A 27,017-nucleotide genomic window follows, 5' to 3' on the forward strand; every position below is an offset into this window, starting at 1 on the left:
TCCCAAAGAGTTGGTACAAAATGTTTGTAAAACCCTTTGAATTAAAGCTAAAAGTCAGCACTTCAATCACATATTTTGATTATGTTTAATTTACAATACACTGTGGTGGTGGTGTACAAAGACAACCGTACAAAAGCTGTACAAAGGCCACTGTGTAAAAACACCCTGTGTGATGTCAGGAAGGTATGAAAAGATGGATACCGCCCAAGCCTGATGTCTGGTACTCACTTTCTTCAGATTTCTAAAACAGGCTCTAATGAAACAAAGGGAAAAGGCCAATGTGAAGAATGTGTTTACCAGCCGCTTCAAAAGACAAAAGAAATTTCCAACCCTGGTGTCTGTCAGATCAAATGTGGTTTGTAGTCCTTGAAGTAAAGCTGCTTGCATTGGTTCTGTGCGTCTGTGTGTCTGTGTGTCAAGGTTACAGTCAAAGAAAAGAAGGAAAAAATCACTCACAAAAATGCACAAAAGTCCAGACTTCATTTTTGTGGTGTTTCTTGAGTGACATGAACAAATACCTGCCTGGTGCAGAAATCTGTGATTGTTCCACAAGCCTTAACCTGGGCCTGCGCCCTGCACGGTCTCAGACACATCAGTATATTCCCCCTTTTATAGTCTTTTTTTCAGGTCATTAATCAGAATAAGCACCTGTAACCCTTCAGATTTACCCGGAGCGCTCAATCTCGTATCCCCCAGTCGCAGATTTAGGTGAAGAAGCACTACAGCAGCACTACAGCCGGGTGTCGCTCTGCAGTGTCTTTTTTTTTTTTTTTTTTTTTTTTTTTTTTTTTTTTTTGCTGTGATCCCACCTCTTGACTTTTGGCTGCCCTGCGTGGCTGTTCGTATGATTGACAGGTTTCTGGATGGACGGAGAGCATATTATACACCATGTCGAATCAGTTCCAGGAGTTGTGAATCAGTGCGTTTGTGGCGTTGTGAAGCGCTGACTTACGGTGCTGTTGTGTTTATAACTCAACCTGCTTTTAGCATTATGAGACTGCAGTTGAATTCAGATGGGAGCACTTCAAAAACCAGCTCTGTCCAAAAAAAAAGGGGGGCAGTTGCACATGAGTCTATGATGCTGAACGCTTTTACATGTGAGGCTCTGGTTCTTCTAACAGATCCATAAACATGAATGTTTTTATTAAAAGTAACTGATTAAATTTAGCTTGAACACGATCTAAGATTAAATGAAGGGAAAATCATTGTTTATTTGGCCTGTATTCAGGTACCTGTTCTGCCTCAGTCACTGCTGGAGTAATACATGTGGCCACACTTACACATTTATTTACCCCCACAAAGCAAGACCATGAATAACCTGAACACTTTCTTCTCAAGTTTGCTGTGCTGGAAGCTGACAATCAACATGAGCCAGATATTTTTAAAAAAAACTAACTACTTTAAGATTTTTTTTTAGGGGCTTTAAAGCTTTGCTTTTAATATAATTTTATATTCACAGTTGATCAAATAACTGTGTCTCTAGTATTGACACCAGATGTACATTTGTCAGTTAAGTACATAGTGATTAGAACATTTTTCATAGGTTTTACAACTTTTCCTATTGATAAAGATCTCCTCCGCAGGCATTCATATTATACTAAAGTGAAGTAGTAGATAGTCTTTCTACTATAGAAATATATGAGCTGCCAGAATTTTGTTCTGTAATTTTACACCTTTATTTGTGTAGAAAAACTGAGACATGCTGTTGAAATCACACTTCTTTTCCTCATATTAACACTTCTGGGGAATTAAATGTGTAGTTAAATGCATTTACAGTGACAGACAGACATTGGGGAGTTTTACTGGTCTGGCTCTGTATGTGGCTCACAATAACATTCCTGCTATAGAATACTTCTTATAGAGAGAAAATCATGGCCTACTCAATGACTGCAAGGTGTCCAAATCATAACGCCTCCACCTCCGTGCTGATAGTTGGTATGAAGTGTTTCTGCTGATATGCTGTGTTTGGTTTTCTCCAGATGTGTTGTTGTGCATTATGGCCCAACATCTCCAGTCTGGTCTCTTCTGCCCAAAGGACATTGTTCCAGAAGCCTTGTAGTTTGTTCATATGCAACTTTGCAAGCCTAAGCCGTGCTGCAGGGCCTTTTTGCTGACAATCTATTCAAACAAGCCATATTTGTCCAGCATTTTTTAATTGTAGTGTCACAAACTTTAACATTTGCCATGCTGACTGAGCCCTTTAGAGTCAGAGATGTAGTACTTGGGCTAGTTCCTGGGAATATTGCGGCATTGTGTACTGTGAGTACTTTTTATAGAGGTACTCACATCTGCTGATGATCAGTTAATTAAATGCATTGATTAGCAGGACTTGGCTGCTATTTACCTCCTTAATTCCTATGGAAGCAGGCAGCACGGTGGTTAGCACTGTTGCCGCACAGCAAGAAGGTCCTGAGTTCAATTCCAACGTCAGGCCGGGGTCTTTCTGTGTGGAGTTTGCATGTTCTCCCCGTGTTTGCGTGGGTTCCCTCCGGGTACTCCGGCTTCCTCCCACCGTCCAAAGACTTGCAGCTTGTGGGGATAGGTTAATTGGATAACCCAAATTGTCACTAGGTGTGAATGTGCGTATGAATGTGAGTGCGAATGGCTGTCTGTCCCTGTGTGTTGGCCCTGCGACAGACTGGCGACCTGTCCAGGGTGTACCCCACCTCTCGCCCTATGACAGCTGGGATAGGCTCCAGTGCCCCCCGCGACCCTGAAAAGGATAAGCGGAAGCGAATGGATGGATTCCTATGGAAGCGTTTAGGGTGGACTTTACCTGACTAGATGGAAACTGTTAGCAGTTGGGCTGTGAACATAACTATTGAACATCAGGTGGTCAAACTCACAGTTGGATGTGTTATTGTTAATGTGGCACTAGCATGTGTCACATACCCATCATTTCCCCTCACACAGGCCTAGTGAAGCAACACTAGGCCTTTCTCCACTTTCTCTGCTCTTAGTTGTTGGAAGGAAGCAAACAGCAGGTTCATCACAGCGTAGAGCGATTTGTAGATTTCCCGCACATAAAAACGATTAAATATTAACGTCGGAGATTAATGCGTGTGCGAAAGCACCTGAAGGTGAATTTTCATATCCTGAACAGTGGGACGAGCAGATGTTTGGGTTTTTTCAACTGTGCATTCCTCCTCTTCCTTCCTCTTTTTTGATTACTCACCACCACCCGTCGTCTGTCTCTCCGCCTGACCCCGCCAGTCTCGTCCCCATCCTTTCCCCTCACCTCGTTCCCTCCACCTGGCCTGCTCTCTTTCTTTCTGTCTATTTGTTCAGCCGTTAGGCGCTGAGTAGATTTTAATGAGCTCTTTGATGAACGTCTCTCGTTAGTTAGAAGGAGGGATGGAGGTGGGAGGATGGAGGAGAAGCATCACTTGTTTTTCTGGTTTCCTTTTCTTGGCTCTCTTTCTTCCTTACTAACTTCTCTCCCACCTCCTCTTCTCTACATATTTATGTTCTTGAATCCTTTCCTTTCATTCCTCTGTCCTCACCTTACCTTTCCTTTGCTCACCTCCCCTCATATTTTGCATCCTCTTCTTTTCTTTCCTTCTTTCCATCCTTGCCTTATTTCACCTCGCTACCTGCATTTCCTTTCCTTAATTTCTTTCAATTCTTCACTTTTTTTCCCTTTCTTCTTCATTTCCTTCCTCACTAGTACTCATTTTCATTCTTCCTTTGATCACATCTATTTAAATTTACATCTTCCAGCTGTCCTAATCATTCCTTTCCTCCTTTCCCCAGCTCACCTGTTCTTGTTTTTCTCTTTCCTCCTATTTTCCTTCTTTTTCATCACCCTTTCCTACTTTGTTCTTCCTTTTGTCACTTTTCAGCAGCTTTTCTTTTGTTTTTCTTCTGTTTTTGTTCCCACCCTTCTTCTTTTTAACTTTTCCTTCCCCCTTTGCTACCTTGTCACCTGTGCTCGTCTTCTCTTTCCTGCCTTTATCTTTTCTTTCCTAGTCATTCCTTACCTCTAATCATCCTTTCTTTCTTTTCCATTCCTTTTCCCACATTTTCCTTCAATTGTCACTCCTTTTATTTTTTTTTAATCCCAACCTTCCACACTTTCCCTCACCTTTTCTTTTCACCCCCTTTCCTTTACCATCTTATACTTTCCTCTCCTTCCTCCTCTCCACTGTGCCTCAGGCTAATCGTTCCCAGTTGTCTGTACTGAAGTCCAAGGCAATGCCATTTTTGTCAGAAAGACCTACGTGTGTGTGTGTGTGTGTGTGTGTGTGTTGTGTGTGTGTGTCAGATATTCCTTGCTTAGGACATGTAAATAGAATTAGCTCATTTCACGCTCGGTCTCACCCGATGATAATTGACCCCCGAGGTTGTGCGAACACTGTATCTCTGTGTTTGTGTGCACGCAGAGTTCAGAGGCCAGCGTCGTATTGGAGGATATCCGGCCAGTCGTAGGTGTGTGTTTCTTGAACATATGTGCTTGCACGTGTGTGCCTTGTGTATAATTTGATTTTCCCTGTGAGGTGAAGGCTCTCCAGACTCTTTCCTGACTTGGACCTCAGTTCATGCGCAGCTACAATTAGATCTTCTTTTTTTTTCCTTTTTCTTTCTTGCTGTTGTCGGGTTTGTTATATAAGATAAGATGAATTTTATGGATCGCTGAGGGGAAACCGTTTTATTACAGCGGCAGTGAGTTGAGCTGCTGCCTGGAAAACAGAGGAAATGGTATTAAAGTGTGTCATTAAAATAAAAATGTCTTGATTAAATCGTTGCTTAATGACAGCCAATAATTTTAACTAATGTGTCTGTTAATGTTCTATTTTGTTTTTCCTTAATTTCACATTTCCTGGATGTATTTGGGAATCGGTGGGAGGGTATTTTCAGCCATAGGAAAAGTCTGGGAGCTCAGCCATTACTCAGGATTTTTACTAGGGGATCAATTGAAAGGATAATTAATGTGCTGTGCTGCTTGTTTCGTACATTCATTAATGCTTGGACATTCGCTGCAGGTTTCCATCCCAGTCTAGACGCCAGATTGCGTGGACAGTGTGCAGAAAAACAACGCTGATATTAAAGTTATGATTAGAAATGTGGTTATGCTTCTGTTTTTTTTTTTTAAATATATAAAATGAGAGCATTCGCACAGTGGTGGTTAGCACTGTCCCCTCACAGCAAGAGGGTTTGAGTCTTTCTGAATCAAGTTTTCATGTTTGCATCAGGGTGCAAAGACATGCTGGTTAGGTTAACTGGTTCTGTGATTACCTTCGCTGCAGGAAACAAAAGCCACTTGATGGGACTTAAAAAGTGAGTGTCTCCTGTTTTCAACGTCGGAGAAAAGAAAAGGGTTTTTTCTCCATGAACCACTATCCAAAAGCCGAAATGAAAGGAGTAACTTCCTCACATTTAGAACTGCTTAAATTTACATTCGGAGAAGCTTTATTAATCTTAGAGGGAAATTGAGTTGTCATAGCAGCGTACACACAGCCAAAACAGACAACAAAGTAACCGTATGAAATGAAATGTAGAAATGGAGGGATAAATAAAGAGTTAAAATTAACATTAATGTTACTAAAAGGATTTTACAGGTATTGTAGGTGCACATGTACGTTGTGGTGTACAAAAAGTGATGGAGTGCAGTTAGTCCAGTTCAGTATGTGTAGAGTCTGATGAGCAGGAAGGAACGACCTCTGGTGTCGTCATACAGCGAGGCTGAAAGGATCTGCTGCTGAAATTGCTCCTCAGGTTGTCTGATGTGTTAAGGATCGATGCCAGTTCATTTCCCTCTACAAAATCATGCTGCAGGAACATCCATGGACAGCCCTCGATTGTGTCTTTGAGGTTTTTGCTGTGTTGTCTTTTGTTTTTTTAAAAGATGTGATCAAGTATTTTCTGTCGGTGTAATTTGGGCCGTTTATAGGTACTTATTATTATAATGTGATTATGTAGCCCCAATTAAAATCCTTACTGATTAAATAATTCCTGACATATGAATTAAATGAAATAATTTCCCCCTTTTTTTGTGCAGCATCTTTTGCGTATGCAGTGAAGTCCAGCTAAATTTTACCTTCATGTCACAAACGCTGGGGAAGGGTTTATTTTTCGTGTGTCTGCAAGCGGGGGGAAAAAAATAGCCTATATAGTGGAACATGGGATTTTTAAATCACCAAATATCTGTATTGGTAACGAGCGGAGGAACAAATTGAGCCGTTATAAATGCAGATACAGATTTATCAGCATGTGGCTGCTAATGGCCCCCGCTGATATATCGGTCAAGGTTAACCGTTTACGGCGCGTAGAGGAATAGAAACAGGAATTGGTGCCCTTATGTTTCATCTGGTTTCTGAGAATTCAGTGGGGAAAACTTGCAGTGTGTTTTGGCTCACAGTGTGATTGCCGGCTGGCCAAAGTAGGTTTTGATACCATCGTCTATCTGCTAGCTGTGATTCCTTATGTTTTAGCATAATGTTTTATGTGTTCATGGAGGTCAGGGGGTAAATGTCCTGAGTTTTGCTGCTTTTTATGTCATGGTATGGCTTCTATGAGAATTTACTCTGAATTAATCAGCATATAAATAAATGAATGTGGGAGTATAACTGCTCACAGTGTTGGTTTGCCTTCCTTTGATTGGCAGGTCAGATGAAAACACTTGCAGTCTGCTTTAAACGGAGCACAAAGAGCTAAAACGACTAAAATTCAATTAATTTGACATCGAATGCACGCTAACAATCGCAGGAAGATATCAACAATTTATTTGATGTGTATGAATATTTGCAAACAACACAAGGAAACAGTCACATGTGTGATTAGAGCTGTATAAACACTAGGTTCACACCAGCACCTTCATGCTTCACACAAATATAAATGTTGTGTGTGTGTGTATTTGCACATGCTGCATGTATACATGTGTGTTTAGCTTCACTGTGTGATTAATGAAGGTAATTAAATATGCAGGGCTTGAAATGAAAGGCCCCGCGTTTCTTATTAATCACCCCTAAAGTGCGTTGGTGTCAGCCGGACACATCAAAGTCACGTCAGGATTAATATGTGTAATCAGGCCTTTCAGGGAAACTTCCTCTGCTCGGTGTTTCACTCAGAGTTTACAAGGTTAAGATGATCTTTTAATAGACTTGATTTCCCCCTTTTTTCTCAGTTCTCTCAAGGCAACATCTCGTCAAAACTATGTTGATGGTACTCAGAAAGAGGAATTAAATCATACAAATTGTTTATTTAAAAATTATAAGAAAACTAATCAATTTCTCAAGCTCTAGATTTCCCCTTTTCTTTCTCGGTTCCCACTGAACTTTTGCTCTTTCACATAACCTTATTTTTTTAAAAAACCCTTTACCACTTCTTCCCCCTTTTCATCTCTTTGCTTCATGTTGTTGGTATGCAGTCATAGAGGTGAAACTCGAGGCCACAGCTTGTCACTGAGACTACACACACACACACACACACACACACACACACACACATATATATATATATATATATATATATATATATATATATACACACACACACACACACAATCAGAAAATCGAACCCAGTCAAAGTTGTTTCTATATTAATGTTTTGTCATGCACTTCCTTATCCCCTGTCTTTTATTATGCCACTTCATCATTCTGACTGCACCTGAATGCAGCACACGTCTTTGTCGTCGCTGTGTGTGGGTGTATGTTAAAAAACATCCTCTGACAAAGAGCACCTGAATTGTGCATACGTCTGTTATGTCCATGCGCCGGTGTGGATCACAGCTTCCTTAGTTCTGTTTTTGCATACAGTCACAAATAAAACAAGTGTTTCACCTGCTGTACAAAACTGGGATCAAACTGATACTAAACAAGCTGAAATTTTGAGTTGTGTTTAGTTTTGGGGCACATTTTGTAGCTGCACAGGCAGAGATCACCCTCATTAACTTCTGATGCACATCCAATCACTTGGTTGTATAAGGAAGCCTGAAATATGAGAGCTCAGTTTAGCAGTGAAAAACGACACATTTTACATTTCTGGTTAGAAATCAAGAGAAGAAAATTCAGCATCCTCACTTCACTCCTTTCTTCTTTCCTTGTGTCTTCTCTCTCTTTCTCAGGGTAAAGTAGCGCAGACTGCGTGCATGTCGTCCTGTAAGCACATCTCCACGTCCCTCATGCAGCTCCTGCTTGACCCGGAGGTCCGACAGATCTCCATGGGCGCTCTGCACCAGCTCGACACCGACGTGAAGGAGTGCGAGAGTGAGTGTTGCAGTGCAAATGTTTGGGCATTTCATTAGTGGGTTTTTGTGTTGAAGCATTTTTTTTTTTTTTACAGAAATATGTGAAAAGGTTTTGTGTCTTTTTGTTTTTGTTCCTGGAGAATGATCGTTTATGTTACTTTTCTGCAAACTTTACAAAGTTTATGGTTGGACGTTGATTTATGTTGACACACGAATTAAGAAGATAAATGTTTTGTCAGTTTCTTCTTTCTCTTTCATTTTTCTTTGTTCCACTTTGTTTTTCATTCACACACTCACACATGCACACATGTACTTTTTAACCCAAATTAAAGTGAGGAGGCACATCTCCTTAACATGAAGTGCATTTTTCTTTGAATTAAAAGTCTTGGAGTCGCACAAAGACATTAATCACACGACACTGCTTTTATGAAATGAGCTGGAAGTAGGCCATGTTTGCACTTTGCATCTGAGAGCACAGGGGGCGCTATGGAACAACCAATTGCATGGTTGAGGGAAAGCATCTTCAATACTCCCTTCTCTTAAAATCCTGAATTTTTCTTGCTCTTCCATCTTTTTTTCCTCGAATGTCTCCTTACTCTCCTCCTTGTCTCCAGCCTCCTCTCTCCTTCCCATCATCCTCGTGGCTCTCCCCCTCTCTTCCTCATTTCTTTCTTTCCTCTCCCTCCTCCTTCTCCTTGGTTCAGAGCCACAAAGATGCAGAGCTTGCAGATAAAGGCGGGCAGGGAATGAAAGAGCGAGACGCGTCACTGGCTCGGTTTTTACATGATCAAGGTTCTTAGAGTCACTGAGAGCGTGTGGGTGATGTGATGTGCAGTGACATGCATGCAGTGCTGCGGAGGGGTTAGCAGGTTACAGAGTTAGTTTTTCAGAATGGATTGGGAGGGGTGGGAGTCAAACTGGGGAAAAAAGTGGAGCTGATGGTTCAGTAGATGGATGGAAGAAAAGGAAAGTGGAAGATGAGTTAAAAATTTAAGTGGGAGAGTAAAAATGCAAGACAGAATGATGCGGCGGTGGTGGGAAAGGGGGGTTAAATATTAGGAGAAAGTACTAAAAAAGGAAGAAGAGGAACGGGAAAGGGGGATGAAATGAGAAGTTTAAGATGCATGGACAGTTTGAGTGGAAGAAATGGGGGCAAATAAGGATCTTTATTGTGTTTAAATAAATACACTTAATCTAGAGCTTTTCAAGCTTTTTTTAAAAGTCTTTTTTAAAAAGTCACTGCACGAGTGCGGTGAAAACAGGAATATGACTAATGAAAGTGTTAAATGTTCAAGAGCAACAAGAAGAAAACAACTCAAACCCAAAAACTTTAAGCAAAAAGTGGAATAATGAGTGGGTAAATGGGTAAAATTAAAGGACAGAACAGATTTCAGGTGAGGGACAGGTGAACAAAGAAAATGGGATTAAATGGAAGAGCTGTGAAATTAATCAAATGAAAATCAGAAGGAGGGCACATGAGACGGACAGAGGGAAGAGCAGAAAGCGTGGATGAGAGGAGGGATTAAATGAAAATTAACAGTGAGGTTTAAATAAAAAAAAGGAGGAAGTGAAGGAAGAGAGCACAAGAAAGAGGGATTAGAGTTTGAATAAAGGGAGGAATTTCAGGATGGCGAGGGATAAAGAGCAAAAGGAAGGTACAGATGAATGAATGCGATCACCAGGGGAGTGTGGAGAGGAAAAGGGAGGAGATGTCGGATTCTGAGAGAAGCAGAGGAGCATTGATGGAAAGAAGGAAAAGGAGTTGAGGATGAGAGTGTGAAGCTACGAGCATGGCACAGCGGGCAGCGAGCGTTCAAACCCGGCCGTTGACCAGAGGCCGTCAGTGACTTGTTGCAATGACTGTCGCTGCCACAGAGTGGACGGACATCGGTTAAACTAATTTCTACCCTGAAGCAAAGCCAATGGGAGGGACGGGTACTGTAGATGGACGTGTGACAGGGTGGGAAACTAGCGTCCGGAGTTTATCCACAGCAGCCACCAGCTGGCAGCTACAAAGTGAATCCCGTCGAGTGAATTGCTTTATGTGTGGATGGGGCTTAAGAGAAAGAAGCAGAGCTTGGAGATAGATAAAGTGAGAATAAAATGAAAAACATTAAAGTCGAGGATGAAAAACGGGGCATCCGTAATCCTGACCTCAAAACTATCCAGGATGGAAAGCTGATTTATGAGCCACGTTTTTGATTTGGCCTTAGTGAAGCGACCATCCCCACTTATCTGGCTTTGGGAACAGCGTCGCGGAGGATGCAGGCTTGTGTAAAGCGCACAAGCCACGGCACCTAGGTTAAAGAACTAAGTCATTTTTTTGTACTACAAATGATGCTGTAGCTTTGACGTGTTCAAAGGTGAAGAAGGGAGCGAAGACATGAAGACAAGATATAAATATTACAGGGAAATACATCCAGAGATGAAAGGAGGAAACAAATGAAGCGTGGGAGGTAGAATCAAAGGCAGAAGGTGCTACGTGTTCAAAGCAGGTATTTAAAATGTATGTTTGAGATGAACATAAATGTATTATAACCTCCAGGATGGCTATCTACTCGCTAAAAGAAAACCACAAGAAGAATCAGGGATTTTCAAGAATGTGACCATTTCTTGAACCCAACAACAAAGAGCAGGGAAGCCACTGAGACACAAAAAAACACCTTAGGGTGGAGGTCTGGATGGATGGTTGGCTGTACAGTGACTCCCCTCTCTGTTGTGAAAGTGCACCACCTTAGGCGTAGATTGTACTTCCTTTAAGTCCGCTTGAGGAGGTATCCAGGAGTAGCAGAGTGAAGCTGACCCCCCACCCACTTGAAACGTAAAGGCAAATAGGCGGAGCGGTTAGTGCTACGTTTGTGCAGATTTGTGCAGTTAAAATGAGCGTTTGTGCTGCTACGGTTTTTGAGATATTAAACTTTATTTTATAGGTCATTCAAAGGTCACCATCCCCCCAGACTGCTCCAAAACGGGCCAAAATGGTCTACTTTTTTAGTGCTACGTTTGTGCTGATTTGTGCAGATAAAATTAGCGTTTGTGCTGCTACGGTTTACGAGATATTAAACTTTATTTTATAGGTCATTCAAAGGTCACCATCCCCCCAGACTGCTCCAAAACGGGCCAAAATGGTCTACTTTTTTAGTGCTACGTTTGTGCTGATTTGTGCAGGTAAAATTAGCGTTTGTGCTGCTACGGTTTACGAGATATTAAAAGTTATATTTTTTGCCGATGACGTCACCATCCCCCCAGACTGCTCCAAAACGGGCCAAAATGGTCTACTTTTTTAGTGCTACGTTTGTGCTAATTTGTGCAGGTAAAATTAGCATTTGTGCTGCTATGATATGAGATATTCTGTTATGGTGTTACTGCTGAAAAATGTCTTTTTCAAATGACCTTTCACTTTGTGTGTTCACTTGTTCAATAAAGTTCGGTTAAAAAAAACCCTCTTGTTGTATTTAATCAGCTAAATTTGTAATGAGTGTATTTTTTTTTTTACTTCAATTTCTTTACTTTAATCACTTTTTGTTCATAAAACCACGATGCAAATGCTTGAGTATTTATTTTTTTAGAGTGGATTAAAAAAAACTTTATTGAAAACAACATTTGAACATTTTACACTCCCATCAACACTTTTTGAGAAACGAACAAGCTAGCAGTCTTTTGCATCAAATACACATTTTCTGGCAGAAAAAACTATTATTTGTCATTACTGTGTCTGAAGGATTCTTAGAACAGCTTGTTACATCTGATTTCTGAACAAGGTAAGCGTACATTTAAAATACTGAGGTTTTAGTTACTGAGTTAATACATGATATAGCTAACTGTCTGGATCAAAAGGATTTTTTTTCAATGTTAAACATTTTCAAAAATGTCCAAGAAAAAAGTTTCTAAAGCACTTTAAAACATGTAGCACACTAGACTAAAGTGCTGTACAGTACATGTTAATGGGTTAAATACTCAGACTCAATTTAATAAACTCACAAATTCAATAGCTCCATCTTAAAAACAATAATTCCACAAAATATGAAAGTGTAGATTGGTGGAGAACTTGGGGGAGGGGTTGCTCCTGGCTGTATATATAGGTCAGAAATCAAGTTTTGCTCCATCATAATCATAGTGTTTTTGTTTTTTTTATTTAGATGCCTCGAAAGCCATCTGTAGACAAGGTTTCCATTTTTGCAGTTCTTTGCAATTCAAAAGAGGCCATAGTCCAAAATGGCAAAATAGCCACTCCAGCTGCATCAGTCTGGAAAGAGCTCAGTCAGCAGCTAGAAGACAAGATGTCAGCAAAGGCCCTGTACACTTTTGTGAAGCTAAATAGACACAACATCTGGTCAGTTTTGGAAATCAGTGATCAGGAAAGTAATAGTGAAGGAGAGTTAGATTCACATCGCATTTCTGCTGGACAAGAAAACTGTCAAGCTTTTGAACTAGAAGTCCCTTTTGAGGACTGGGTTAAATTTATTCCTGAAAAGGTTGAATACAATGACAAGTTTTCTCCTACCCAAAAAAGGGAATACACAATTTTGAAACCTGGCACTTGGACTCATATAATCAACGATCTTATATGGAAGAAGATCAAAAATACATGTACACTTGTGTTCCGTAGAGCAAAGGTCCATCCAACTGTCAACAATAATTATCTGGACATCAGAGGCGACTGTAAGGAGTGTCATGGCCAGTTAGAAATGTCATGTGACAGACAGCCAGCAATTAATAGTCCAATGGTGCTCCAGTGTTTCATGAGAAATACAGATCTCTCCCTGCACACTGGCCACTCCAAGCGGTTCATGTCTGGAAACCTGCGTGAACAGATCGCTAAAGAGCTGTGTGAGGGCAGAATGGAACCAGCTGTATGGAGGTCAGCAAGGGCAGCAGATCTGATGGATGATGGAGATCCTGAGCCAAGCCACCTTCCAAATTTGGCCACTCTGCGAAAAGCCAAACAAGAGAGAAAAGACTTGGAATTAGGAGATAAGGACCCCATTGCATCTCTGCAATTGTTAAAATATAGTGTTCCTCACAGTGGTAGCATCCGAGATATTGGACTGGACAGGTTTTTCTGCCACTACTGGAGTCAAACACAGATGCATGTTTATAAGACATTGTCAAAAAAATCTCCCCCAACTGTGTGTTTTGATGCAACCGGTTCAGTTGTGAAAAAACTGCTGAGACCAAATGGCAAATCTGGCCATATCTTCCTTTATCAAGGTATTCTGAAAGAAAACAATTGCCCCAGTGTCCCAGTGGTGCAAATGCTGTCAGAGAAACATGATGTTAATGCCATCGCAAACTGGTTGACAGAATGGATTCGTGCAGGTGCACCTGTGCCAAAGGAAGCTGTGAGTGACTTTTCTCTGGCAATTCTGGGAGCTCTGGTCAAGGCTTTCACTCCTCATCCTGATCTGAAGTCCTATCTTAATGAATGCTTTCATGTCCTTCTTGGAACCCAGTCTGCCAAACTCCCCCCTTGTTTTATCAGGGTTGATGTTGCGCACTGCATCAAGATGATATGCCAGTGGGACTGCCTGAAGAAGAAAACACATCGTGTTAAAGATTTCTTTGTCAGGTCATTAGCAAAACTTCTTCAGTCTCAATGTTTGGACCATGCAAAACAGCTCCTACATGCTATCACTGTTGTGGCCCTCAGTGAGGCAGAAGGTGATGACAGTTCTGGAGCCCCTCTTCCTTCAGAAAGGTGCAAGAAATACTTGAAAGCCCAAATTGCTCAAGACTCCAACATCATTCCAGATGAACAGATGGAGGAAAGTGAGAGAGTGGATTCAGTGGATGAGATCCAGACTGACCTACGACAGTGGGTAACAGAAATATGTGAGGAGAGCAGGTCACTTGCTGCAGCAAACGGGGATAGAGATAATATTCACTTTCTCCCTGAGATTATTCCTCATATAATAAGACTGGCAAGTTACTTGCCACTCTGGACAGGAATAATGGTCCCTCTCTTCCAAAGCACCAGCATCACAGCAAGTTCAGCCACTGTTGAAGCTGAATTCAAAAACATAAAACATGGCCTTTTCAAACATGAAAACTTGCCTGTTCGAGTCGATCGCTTCATTGCTCGTCATCTTTCCTTCATCGAGGGAAATATGCGGATTTGTTCTGCAAAAGAAAAGGTCAAAGATGAGGCAACAGTGGGATCACTGAAAGTCACAGATGCCAATTCTGGATCCATGACGACTCACAGTGCAGAAGACAAAATAAAAATGGATGCTCACCCGTTTGTGGGATCTGATGCTGCCACAAACATTCTTCCGGCTGATGGGGATGCAGTTGAGAACTGGAGGGGCCTAGCTGTTCCACCCAAAAAAAGGAAGAGGACTTCCTACCTCTCTTCATGTACCGAATGGCTCCATGCAGATGAAACTTTTGGGGCCAAAAGAGTGAAAGTGGGATTATTAAAAAATGGAAACCTCCATCAGCCTATTAGATTAGTGGAATCGACAATCTCTGTGCTCAATACCTGTGCATTTGATGCATTTTTTCAGTGCCTATGTTGTGCCTTCTGTGACAGCTCCACATTTCAAAATGCTGTTCTGAAAGACAGTGAAAACCCAGTCCTGCAGCTGGTGAAAGCCATTGCCACAGATGGTGTGACCCAACAAACCTACAGAAGGAGAGCAGAGCTGCTTAGTGTGATGTTTGAAGCTGTCTCCTTGAGGTCTGGTGCGATCCAAATCGATGCTCAGTGCAATATCTCCGCTGTAATTGCTAAGACAATGAGGAACATCTCAAGTGTTTATTTTACCAAACACTGCTCTTCACAGCACTGCTACCTCAGCAAAGGGATGACAAGGGAAGTGCCATTTGTTTCTCCTGCCATCTCTGTCCTCAAAGAGTCTGGTATGGCTCATCTTGGCACGGCTGTGGAAGCAGGACTTGGCCTACCTGAGTCTACCTGCCTCAGGCCACTCTCCAATCCATCTCTGTGTCCATCAGAATTCAAAACAGAAGACAGCACCACAGGAAATGAGCTCTGTGCAGGGACAGTTACTCACAGCTACAACATTGGAGATATCATGTGGATTGATACTGACCTTGCAAACCAAACAGAATTTCCACTGAATGAATTTCCCTCCAACCTGGTTCTCCAAGGAAAGTCGTTCACTTTGAGGGCATTAATTGCTTTCCATGGAAAGATGACCACTGACGGTTTGGGGCATTACACTGCATACTGCAGGAGAGCTGCATGTGTGTGGGAGTGCTATGATGACCTGGGAAATGGAGTGACAGGAGCATCTGAAAAGAAAAAAATACAACCCCATGCTGTGTTATACACAGTATAATGAGTGCTGCCTGCATTTTTCTGTTTTATTTGGTTCATTACAGTTACATGTGTTCAAATGGCTAGTGTGTGTTATCAGTAAGTTCAGTTTTGCACATAAAGTTAAAGTTTTAAATCTTTTAACACTCTGTTCTTTGTCAGTCTGATGCATATTTGCTTTTACACACCCAGTCACCTTCACCTGTAGCCTTGAAAGTAACCGTTCCATTTTTCTGTCAATAGTTTTTCTGTATTTGTTTTGTGTTGACCTGGTGGCTTAAGTCAGGGGTCAGCATCCTTTTCAGTTCAAAGGGCCCCTTTTCTCCTGCTGCTACAAAACCTGTCTAAAGCCTAAAAAAAGAAAGAGCCTATAAATATCTAGAAAATGAGTTGTTGTATCGTTTAAGCTATGGAAATGTAAATAAAAATGTTTATTTTTAGATTTGATAAGAAAATGAATCATCAAAGCTTTATAACGCAAAAAAGTATTTGTTAAAATGAAGCCAGCTATGTGAGTCCTTTCCATAATAACTGAAAATTAGGAAAGATGGGCAACCAACTTGAAAATTACAGTAAACAGATTTGAAGCTAAGAAACATTAAATCACTTTTAAAAGCCTTGTACATTCAGTGAATAGTCAATGCAGATATTTCATAAAAAAAACAAACTGTTAACAGAACCCTTTCTTGTTGTCTTTATAATAAAAAAAAATGACTTACTTGGTCTTATAAGGGCCACAGTGGAGGGGCCGGAGAGCCACATGTTCAGTGTTGCCAACTTAGCGACTTTGTCGCTATATTTAGCGAGTTTTCAGACCCCCCTTTTTTTTTTTCTAAAAAAAAAAAGTCGCTAAAAAAAAGACGTGAAAGCGCATATCGCTTTTACTCTCAACGAGCAGCGGGTGCTGTAACGCAGTCAGTTCTTCTTTTACTCTTATGCTGTTTTGTGGATCTCAAGGTTTAAAACTACTTATAAACACACACACACAAAGTAACTCCACCAGAGTGCCTATTTCGGGTCACTTTTGCCGGTCCAAGCCCGGATTAAGGAGCAGGGTTGGAATTGTGACATTAAAAAAAACAATAATTGCTAAAAGAAATTTAATTTGTAGTTCTAAATGAACTCTAAATGCATTTAGGACGTTTTTTACTCACTTTATGTCTCTTCCACGATGTTATTTCTCTTTCCAACAACGTAGGTTACAATTACATTAGCATGACCAATTATGCAAATTAGGGGATGACGTCATTTAGCGACTTCTAGCGACTTTTAGGACAGCCAATAGCGATTTTCCTTACTGAGGAGTTGGCAACACTGCACATGTTGCTTTAGAGCCGCAGGTTGAAGATCCCTCGCCTAGGTGCTGTGGAATATTCAGTTTTCTACACGTGGGTAACAACCTATCAAAGCAAACACTTCATTTTTTCTGAGACAGCTACATTAATAATAATGAACATATATAATTCAAAACAAAATCATAGAGGCCAACTGGGTATGTAAAAAATAATAATAATTTAGGTATACGTGAATCACTTCACATGAAACTCAGTTTTGCCACAGAAAAACTTTAGCCTACCTTGTGTACGTTTCTGCACTGGTAACAAAAGAAATATTGACCTTTCCGCTGAATAAATTGTGTTACTAAAGTGTAAACTAATAAAAGTTAATATGCAGCAAGCCTAGAAAAAGTGGACAGCCTTCTATAAAAGTGCAAAACTCCACAGCTGCTGAAACTCACTGCCACAGACACTGGTGTTATACAGTGTAGGCCGTAATAATTAAAATCATTATATCTCAGATACTGTAGCAGCACAAACGCTAATTTTACCTGCACAAATTAGCACAAACGTAGCACTAAAAAAGTAGACCATTTTGGCCCGTTTTGGAGCAGTCTGGGGGGATGGTGACGTCATCGGCAAAAAATATAACTTTTAATATCTCGTAAACCGTAGCAGCACAAACGCTAATTTTACCTGCACAAATCAGCACAAACGTAGCACTAAAAAAGTAGACCATTTTGGCCCGTTTTGGAGCAGTCTGGGGGGATGGTGACCTTTGAATGACCTATAAAATAAAGTTTAATATCTCGGAAACCGTAGCAGCACAAACGCTAATTTTACCTGCACAAATCAGCACAAACGTAGCACTAAAAAAGTAGACCATTTTGGCCTGTTTTGGAGCAGTCTGGGGGGATGGTGACCTTTGAATGACCTATAAAATAAAGTTTAATATCTCAAAAACCGTAGCAGCACAAACGCTCATTTTAACTGCACAAATCAGCACAAACGTAGCACTAAAAAAGTAGACCATTTTGGCCCGTTTTGGAGCAGTCTGGGGGGATGGTGACATCATCGGCAAAAAATATAACTTTTAATATCTCGTAAACCGTAGCAGCACAAACGCTAATTTTAACTGCACAAATCAGCACAAACGTAGCACTAAAAAAGTAGACCATTTTGGCCTGTTTTGGAGCAGTCTGGGGGGATGGTGACCTTTGAATGACCTATAAAATAAAGTTTAATATCTCAAAAACCGTAGCAGCACAAACGCTCATTTTAACTGCACAAATCTGCACAAACGTAGCACTAACCGCTCCGCCTATTTGCCTTTACGTTTCAAGTGGGTGGGGGGTCAGCTTCACTCTGCTTCCAGGAGTGCATGGATAACTGGTGCACTGTAATACAGGTAGGCATGCGAATGTCCACAAGGACACTAGTGCTCACCATCTGATGATGAAATTTATGTCACTTGGACTTGAGCAGACCCTAAAGCAGGGGTGTCGAACTCCAGGCCTCAAGGGCCAGTGTCCTGCAGGTTTTGGATATCACCCTGGGTCAACACACCTGAATCACATGATTAGTTCATTACCAGGCCTCTGGAGAACTTCAAGACTTGTTGAGGAGGTAATTTAACCATTTAAATCAGCTGTGTTGGATCAAGGACACAAATAAAACCTGCAGGACACAGGCCCTCGAGGCCTGGAGTTCAACAGCTGTGCCCTAAAGGGTTTGTTGAGGCAGTTCAAATGACCTGACTGGCACTGCATGCCAGTTATCACTAGTAGTGAAAGAGATGTTGCCCGTGTCCATTGGCAGCAATGATTGCAAGTTAAAAGATGTGTGGAAGTTTGAATGCACAAAACAAGCCAACATGCTACTCTGGTTGTATAAAGTGTAGCGGCATTGGGCAGGAAAACGCTGAACAGGTGGTGTGAAACAGGGCTGTGGCTGGCTTTTTAAGTCGCGAAAGCTTTGCTCGAGTGGCTGCGCCTCCACGCACCCAAAGCACTGCGGTCTGCTAACACTAAACCTGGAGGAACAGCCGGTGTGATGGGTTTCTTGTTTCGTTTCCCTTGAAGAGCGATAGGACAGGTTTGATTTGTCACTAATTTGAAATATTCAAAAGGGAGCGAGTGGTAATAGATCTGTTGCTGCTGCCAAGACCAGTGCCTGTTAAGTGACGGCAGAGGGAGAAATTAAGAGAAAGCTGAACAGAGTTTGGGTGGAAGAATCGTTTAAAAGGTTAGCTTAGGCGATGGCTTCAAAGTTTATGTGCAGGACGTGTGTGTGTGTGTGTCTCTGGGGTCAGTGAAGATGGCGGGCGTGTAATCAGTGCTGTAGTGTGTATGGCCTTGTGCTTCTGTGTGTGTCCTGAGGTAAAAGAGATTAGCTACAGGCTGGCTCTGGCTCCCTCTCTACACCACGGCGCTCCTCTCTCCTCTCGTTCCCTCGCTTCGGCTTGTTTACGGAGCCAACTGACGCCAAGACCCTAGTTCACACTCCGTACGACCCTGACGCGCACACACAGGCCTCACGTCTGGGTTCAAAATCGAACAGCTAAGCCCTGTACAAGCAATGCGCGCACACACACACACGCTAGCCTTAAAACTCTAACATTATCTCCTTCACCAAGTCTGCATCACCCCAAACACACACACTTTCACAGGCACGCACACACTCTTTTTCAGCAAGACCTAGCGACATGACTCTAACACCCTGCCCTCCCCTTTCCTCTCCTCCCTCCTCCCCCCTCCTCCCCAGGCTGTCATTTGTCTGCCAATCTATCCCGATGCATAGCAAATCCGACCAGGTCTTTTATTATTCTGTTTTTCACCCTCTTATTTTTTTTTCCTCCTCCTCCTCTCTTCCCTCTCTCCGGGGGTGGACTGGGGGTGGCGGGTTTGTATTTTCCCACAGGTTTTGCCAGAGCCGGCCCGGTCGCAGGCTTCCAGGGTGACACGTTGCTTCTGGCCTTCAGTGACTTGAGACAAGTAGGTCTTTGTCTCCCTCGTGGTCCTCTCTCCTTCGTTTTCTCTTTCTGTGTGTTTTTTTTCTTTATTTTTTTATTTACCCCACTATCTTTTTTTTTCTGCCTCCTCCTCCCCCACTTCCTTGTCCTTTTCATCCTTCTCCCATCCTCCCTCACACTCCCCTCAGCCCTCCTCATCTTCATCTTCACCCTTCATTTGGTTTTCTGATTTTATTCCTTCTTTGTTTTCTCTTCTTCTTTTTTTTTAATCCCACATCCCAGTTGTCCTTGCTTTTTCCACCCTTTTGTTTACTTACTGTGTTTATCTGGAAGTTTCTAACATCTAACATATCTCTACTGCTGCCTCATCTCTCATCAAATTCCTCACACATTCATTGCGAGGAAGTGACGATGTTTTGAGAGAAAAAACGGGAAACCTGAATGATGTAACGAACAACTGATGCTTTACTGTGGTGAAAGGTTCAAACGTCTTATCTGCAAAGACCCCGATGTGAAGATTCCTCCTGTTTACTCTTTATGTCCCCGCTGTCACTGAATGCTCGCTCACTGGAGACCAGTGGATTGTTGGGTTTCTGTCTATAATTGTTTTGGGTCTTTAACTTAACCTCTAAACCTCTTTGAAGATCTCCCGTAATGATCTCTCTACATCAATATGATGGAGAGGCTCCAGTGTGCTATTCATCGATTTGCTTTAAAAGAAAAACATTAAAAGTTTGTCCCACTTTTGTAGAGTGTAAAAATTAAACTTCCGTTGCACCCCCCCCCCCCCCCCCCAACCAAAGATTTAAATCAGACACATCATGAAATCTCTCCCCTTACCCCCAACTGGTCGAGGTGGATGGCTTCGCCTTCCTAAGCCTGGTTCTGCCAGAGGTTTCTTCCTGTGAAAATAGTTTTTCCTTCCTACTGTTGCTGTGATCTGGTGCTATATAAATAAAACTGAATTACATTGAAATGACCTGTTTAATATTGTGTAGGTTTGCCTTTGTTCTGCTAAATTGTTCAGTCTGGGCCTGCATTCAGGACCTCTGGGAGTCGTTGGCACTGAAGTCTTTTACACACACATCCTTTGGGTGTCGTGGGGCGGGAGCTTTGTGGATCCAGCGTCTATCCATACTGGCTCTGATTGGGATCAGTGGACTTGAATGAATGTGTAGTCATCACCAACACCTTTTTTTGTGTGTTCTTTTGAACAGTTTGGAAGTGATTTGGTTTCTCACACCAGTCTCTGAAGATAGTGAGCTTTATTCTGCTTACCTGAGTGTTGTAGTTGATTGATGCATGAAGTTGCATATAACATTTCTCTGATTATGCTGCAAAAGCAACAAAAACGTTCAACTTCACCACAACCAGAACTGCCCCTGAGGGGTGCTGACTTGTGATCTGCTGCCATCAGTGTCTAAGTGAATGGGTGCAGACACGGGTTTCTGCTTCATCTGGGAATCTGCAGCATTTTACATATTTATATCGACCACATCTATAGACAGTGTCCCACATTTTGACTGGGTTTACCTCACAGATGGAGATCCCTGCTGAAAACCCACTAATGAATGATCAGAAAGAGCAGCAGCTGAAATAACAGTTTAAACTAGTTGTTGCAGGTAAGACACAGGCGATAAAAGGCCTAAAGCACCAGAAAGACCACAAAAAAACAACTTCAGCCTCAGTTTGTGTATATGAGAAGTTGGAACACACAATATAGGTGTCAGGATCAAGGCCAGTGTTTAGGGCTGGTTTTAGCATTAGTGACGTGTCCCGTGTTGTCTCTTTTGCCTAGTTTCTGACTTTCTAACACACGTCGCTGAAGCGGCCTTCATACTGCGCCCTGTGACAATAAAGTGGGTCCGCGAGCCGGATGCTGAGAAACAGTCGAGTACAGGAAGCGGCCCGATTGTGTGCTGTGGGCGTCTTGTTTTTGGATCCTGGGAAAAACAGAGCGGGGGACAGAACTGGACAACCCCGATGAGAATCCAGGACGCTAGGCGAAGTTGTGTGTGTTTGGGTGTGTGTGTCGATGTCACATATTAACTTCGCGAAAAAGCATTTGGCAAGCCGGCGCCCACGTACGTGCGCGAGAGCACGCAAACTTGTGTTTGCCGTTGCCGTTTCCGAGGCTCTGGCGCGTTCGTGAGTCGCCGCCGAGTGTGTGAAACTGAAGCGCCGTTTGTGTGTCTGTGTCATCGCTGAATGTGTGAAACGGGGCGGAGAGCCCGATTAAAAAGTTTGTGTGTGGCTTTTCTGGCTGCTGCGTGTTTGTCATAGTTGCTGTGAAAGTGTGTGTGTGTGTGTGTGTGTGTGTGTGTCAGTCCAGTGAATGTGTGAAACAGGGCGGAGAGGGAGTCAAAGTTTGTGCTCGCCTTTGATGTGTGTTTGTTGTTGTTGAGTGTGTGAAAGTTGGTGGAAAGTGTGTGTTTGTATTTTTGTGTGTGTGTGTGTGACAGCGGATGACGGATGGGCCGGCAGGACGGAGCAGGGGACGATGAATGAGGTGACAGACAGAGACGGATAGCCCTTTATCCCTCCGTCACAATCCCTCTTTCTCTCTCCCTCTCTTCTCTTTCTCCGCCTGTCGGGATGATGCAGTGCCTCTTGTCCTCTCGCTCGGAGGAGGAGAAGGAAGGGGGGAAGATGGGGAGAATGAGAAAAGAAAAAATTGCATTCATCCGGCATTGATGTTTACTTCAGCTACCCCCCCTCCTTCTTCTCTCTTCTCTCCTCCGCTCTTTCCCCATTTTGCTCCCACTGCCCGCTACCTCGTCCTCTTCCTTCAGCTCCATCCTCCTCCTCCTTTGTCAGTGATCAGAATCAGTTGACTCTTTTAGCGTTATTCAGCTCCTTCGCTCTTTTATATCTCTCTCCTCCTTTGTTTTTCCTCACCATTCTTCTTATATCAAAAGAAAGAGCATTCCTTTCCCCCCCAAAGCTCTGAACGAGCTTTCATACGTGACGTCGGTGCGTACACATCTGCCCGAGCGCATCTTTTCTTGTGTGTTTGTGCGAGAGTCGATTTTTCATTTTCCTGTGTCGACTTTCGTATGTTGGCGCTCTGAGTGTGTGCGGGTCTTTGTGCAATATGTCTGTGTGTGTTTGTGTGTGTGACCTGATTTTTGAATGGCCGATAAATCACGCTGACGGGTCCGTTTGTTGGGTGGTCGGGTCCCGGTGTTCTGGAAGGATCCGGGGTCCTGGGACAGGGCCGAGACAGGAGTTCCCCCAGGACACACACACTTATGCACTTTTAGATACTTGGATGGACACACACACCGAGCGCGTACAATCGATGTAAACGGGCAGCTCAGACATATGTCATACCTGCAAAAAACTTTTTTTTTAACACCATTAAGCATTTTCTTAAAAGTAAATCCTGTGTTTAACTCAGTATCTTCATTTTGGAGCAGATAGCCACTGTGAGGATTGGGAAAAAAGGCCATGTTGGACAAAAGACTTACAAGTCTCCATGTAAAGATATAATAGACGTACATGTATAAACTTTTTGTCCGATCAGAGAAGAAGGATCCCTGTCAAGGCGCTGTCGACTGTCAAAATTTAGCTGGAAGCAATAATCTTATATGCTCTATCAAGTGTTTTCAGCTGGCCCTTTTTTAAATAAATCAATAATAAGCATTTGGGATTTTTCAATAGTCAGTGCTGCAGACATATTTCAGTCAATACCCCCCAAAATTAAATGGTATCCTTACTGATTCCTGAAGGCAGGAGGTCTCGAGTTATTTGTGTTTGGTCAGAAATACGTCCTTTTTTTATTGTGACAAAATGAAGAGAGAAACATGAGAAAAGTAAAGTTTTTCTGTTCTTTATACAGTGCAAATTGATTCAAACATAAGACCCAGGGTTCCAAAATTGACCTGGCAAAGACTCTTTCCATTTGACAGCTTGAGAAAAGGATTACATAGATCGTAAACTTTTTTGTGCATTTTCATATGTCTGGAAGCCCCTGTTAGTGTGTTCGTCCTTTTCATCTTCTTCTTCCTGCTGCTCCCTTTAGAGGTCACAAAATTGGGTCATCTGACTCCATCCCTCCCTATCCCTGCTATACTCCCAGGTCACTCCAACCCTCTGCATGTTTTCCTGCACTACAACCATGAATTTTCTCTGTGGTCTTCCTCTTGCCTGACTCTTACATATTCAACACCCTTTGCCTAATATATCGACTATCCGCCCTCTGTAGATGTCTCTTGAAACTTTGATATTTCAGCCACAAAGCAAAAACCCTGATGTGTTTGTGTGATCCTGTAGCTGCTAGTGTACATGCAAAGTTGGACACAATGACGTTAGTTAGGCCCTTAGCCTCCCCCTGGAGCGTAGACCATCGACTGCTGCCTGCCAGCGCTTCGCTGTGAGTTTGTCATCGATGCTTCTGTAGCAGTTAGCTGTTTATAGAGTGCGGTTGTTGGTCCCATGCCCAACCCTCCTACTCTCTCATCCTGGACCTGGGACAAGGCAGTGGTGGAGTTTTCCCAAAAGATTTGGGTTGATAAGGTTGATTTGTGTTGGGTGCATTGCCTTCTTTAAGCAGCTATGCATCAAATTAACTTAAACAAAGAAAGAAACTGTCACTTTTAGTATTCAGAATTTGCCAACTTTGAGTCCCACAGTGAAACCACTGCAGGCTCCAAACAAGACAAGTCATGCTTTTATCTGCAAAATCACCAAAAAAAAAAAAAAGGAAAAAAAGGGCAGTGTCACACCAGCCAGAATTCACATTTTCATGGCACACTACTCAAGGCTGTCTAGAAAAGGCTGATTCACTGTAACAACAAGCTTATCTAAGTTGTCAGCAGCTTTCTCCTCTTCCCTATGATTGCTAAATAATTTGGTGAGCGTAGGAGGCTGATTGTGTTGGTGTGTGTATTCAATCCCCAGGTTGTACTTTTCCACAGATCCTATCAATCCTCCTATATTTAGAACATTCAGAAGTCTGTGGTTGCTTCAAACCTTTGGCTGGCCCTCTGGTGTGTGTTTGTGTTGCGGTGTGGCATCCCCCCAAAAAAACGCTTGCAACAGTGGAGTTCCACTCATCCCCTTCTCCACTCGTTCATACGCCAGGCATGCATTCTTCCACCTTCAGCCCTCTCCCGTCTGTGTGTGTGTGATTGGTTTCATTCCTTCGGTTGACCACAGACAGTCAAATTCCATCCATTCATCTCCTTAAAAAATAAAATGTCATTTCTTTCCCCTTTTGTTTTTTTTCCTTTCTTTTAAACCATCTGTCCATCCATTATTTTTTTAACTGCTTACCCAGTTCAGCTGCCGATGGGGGGGTAGCAATAAACCTAATGGGCATATCTGTCCTGTGCAGTTGAAAGTTGACCAACTCCATATTTTTATTTTAGGATTCTACTAATGTAGCGTTGCATGATTTCCAGTTCTAAATAATCCATATTTGTTTAATAATTGGGCCTTAAGTTCATCCTCTGTCTCCTTTTAAGTCAGCTTTCTGCTGATTGGCTCCCCCTCCCAAAACGTTTAAAAGGAGGTGGGTCTTCCCTGATTGTGACCCTATTAAGGTTTTGCCTCACAGAGATTTGAAACGTTGTTAAGAGTTTGGAAAAGGAGACTGGACTTCTGTGAAGACTTTTCATCCAAGAGGCTTCTTCAGTTCTAAAAGAAAAAGGTGGAGAGTCCCGGATATTTAAACACTAGTGGGGATTGTCCCCTAGAAGGTAGCTGACCCGCTATTAATCATGTGCCTTATCGCATGAGCCAAAGTTAGAAAAAAGGAGGTTTCGTAGTGAAACAACTGACTTTGCCTCACTTTATTATGAGACCTTTTGAGGTCACCTGACGCAAAATGTGAGTGGGGGTTAAGGCACCTGAGAAAGGATCTCAAAAGTGGATTGTAGGTGGCAAACAGTTCGTGTCGTACCACCCCCTCTGTTCAGTGATGGTTGTTCACAGTGAGCCAGAACATTGGCACCCTTGAACGAGTAACCTTTAACCTTTAGGTGCAGATGAGTCATGTTCTGCTGAGGTGAGTGGCTGCTTGGTTTCTCCAGTTTAGAGGTCCAATGGTCATGTTTCATGAGAGTCCAACATTGCAAAATTACATGTGAAAACATGTACGTGAAATGCAAACCCAAAATACAGACTCGGATGTTAGAGTGAATAAACAACAACAAATTTTTATTTGGTGAAAACAGCAAAATGTGCAACATTAGGGCAAACTAAGGTTTTTAAACAAACTGGAGACTAATCCGGAGAAAACATAAGAAAAAGCTGACATTAATCACACAACACAGGAGACGACTAACTAAAACTACTAACTAAAAATTAGAATTCTCACTTCGATGTTCTTTGTTTCATCTGCTCTGTGCTTCACTTACTGGCAGTTTTTCATTCCCTTTAACTTCATTCCCTGTCTCCGTTCTCACTCCTACCCCAACTTGTAGTTCTTTCCGTTGTATTTGTCACCGTCTTCCTTAAATTATTCCGTCTCTCCGTCCGCCAATTCACCAATTCACGTGCTGGACTTCAGCGGTCAACATATCACCCAGTTCCCTTTTTAAGCACACACACAGTTGTGCAGACTTTCAGTGCCGTCTGCCCTGTGTCTGACGCTCGCGTCCATCCCGAGCATTACCTCACGAGGCTTCCCCCCCTCACTCTCCAAAAGCAACATGTCACAGCATGACGACTGCTCCCCTTATCCCAACTTTTGTGTGTTCGTAGATTGACTGGCGTGGCCAGTAGCGATTATCCAGTGACAGGATAGCAGATTCTCCCCCTCTGTGTGTGTATGTGGAGGCAGTACACAAGCTAAGGGAGGCAATGAGGCCCAGTGGGAGAGGAAACCTCCATCTCACCTCCTCCTAACCCAGACTGACAGAGCAGTGGGAGGGAGACGGGAGAGAAGTTTGGAAAAAGAGAAGGAGTGATGGAAAGAAACGAAGATTTGGAAAACACAAGCTGAATGTATCAGAAGTTATATTATTTTTCTGAAGTTGCTATTTTGATCGTCTTAACAGTTTTAGGAACTCTGTCACCTCATACCCCCGGGGCAGTCCTTGTAATTTCTGCTGTCATTATGTTTCTTTCCTGAAGATTAAAGCCATTAAAGATGATAGCGAATGATAACAGTATAAAATTAACTGTGAAAGTCCTCAGAGACTTTCATTTCCAAAAAAACACAAAATACAAATGATGTTAATGCTGCAGCATTACCTCATGACCTCATACTGTATCTCGGATACATGAAGCTGTTTGTATTCATCTTGCTTTTTGCGTTTTGCTTTCCTCTGTCTTTTCTTTTACCCATCTTTTTTT

The 27,017-nt window shown here is 42.4% G+C and overlaps 1 protein-coding gene and 2 long non-coding RNA genes across 4 annotated transcripts in view; 1 reads left to right on the forward strand and 2 right to left on the reverse strand.

Moving 5' to 3' along the window:
• Positions 1 to 27,017, forward strand: part of exoc6b (exocyst complex component 6B) — a 139,273-nt gene that overhangs the window by 78,151 nt on the left and 34,105 nt on the right. For both annotated transcript variants that reach the window (XM_087835100.1, XM_006803410.3), the window contains 2 exons: positions 8,063 to 8,204; positions 19,664 to 19,737. In XM_087835100.1, the coding sequence (XP_087691226.1) occupies positions 8,063 to 8,204; positions 19,664 to 19,737 (216 nt within the window). The remainder of the gene's footprint in view (positions 1 to 8,062; positions 8,205 to 19,663; positions 19,738 to 27,017) is intronic.
• On the reverse strand, positions 11,978 to 13,924 carry LOC148103951 (uncharacterized). Its single transcript, XR_015718636.1, has 3 exons — positions 13,811 to 13,924; positions 13,210 to 13,713; positions 11,978 to 13,116 (listed from the first exon to the last, which is right to left on the reverse strand). It is a non-coding gene; the product is annotated as an uncharacterized LOC148103951 (long non-coding RNA).
• On the reverse strand, positions 13,947 to 15,431 carry LOC148103952 (uncharacterized). The gene is made up of 6 exons (XR_015718637.1): positions 15,241 to 15,431; positions 14,980 to 15,129; positions 14,667 to 14,810; positions 14,422 to 14,569; positions 14,240 to 14,305; positions 13,947 to 13,992 (listed from the first exon to the last, which is right to left on the reverse strand). It is a non-coding gene; the product is annotated as an uncharacterized LOC148103952 (long non-coding RNA).

The sequence above is a fragment of the Neolamprologus brichardi genome, chromosome 3 (assembly GCF_056152115.1).
Source record: "Neolamprologus brichardi isolate AB-2024 chromosome 3, ASM5615211v1, whole genome shotgun sequence".
Classification (NCBI taxonomy): Eukaryota; Metazoa; Chordata; class Actinopteri; order Cichliformes; family Cichlidae; genus Neolamprologus; species Neolamprologus brichardi.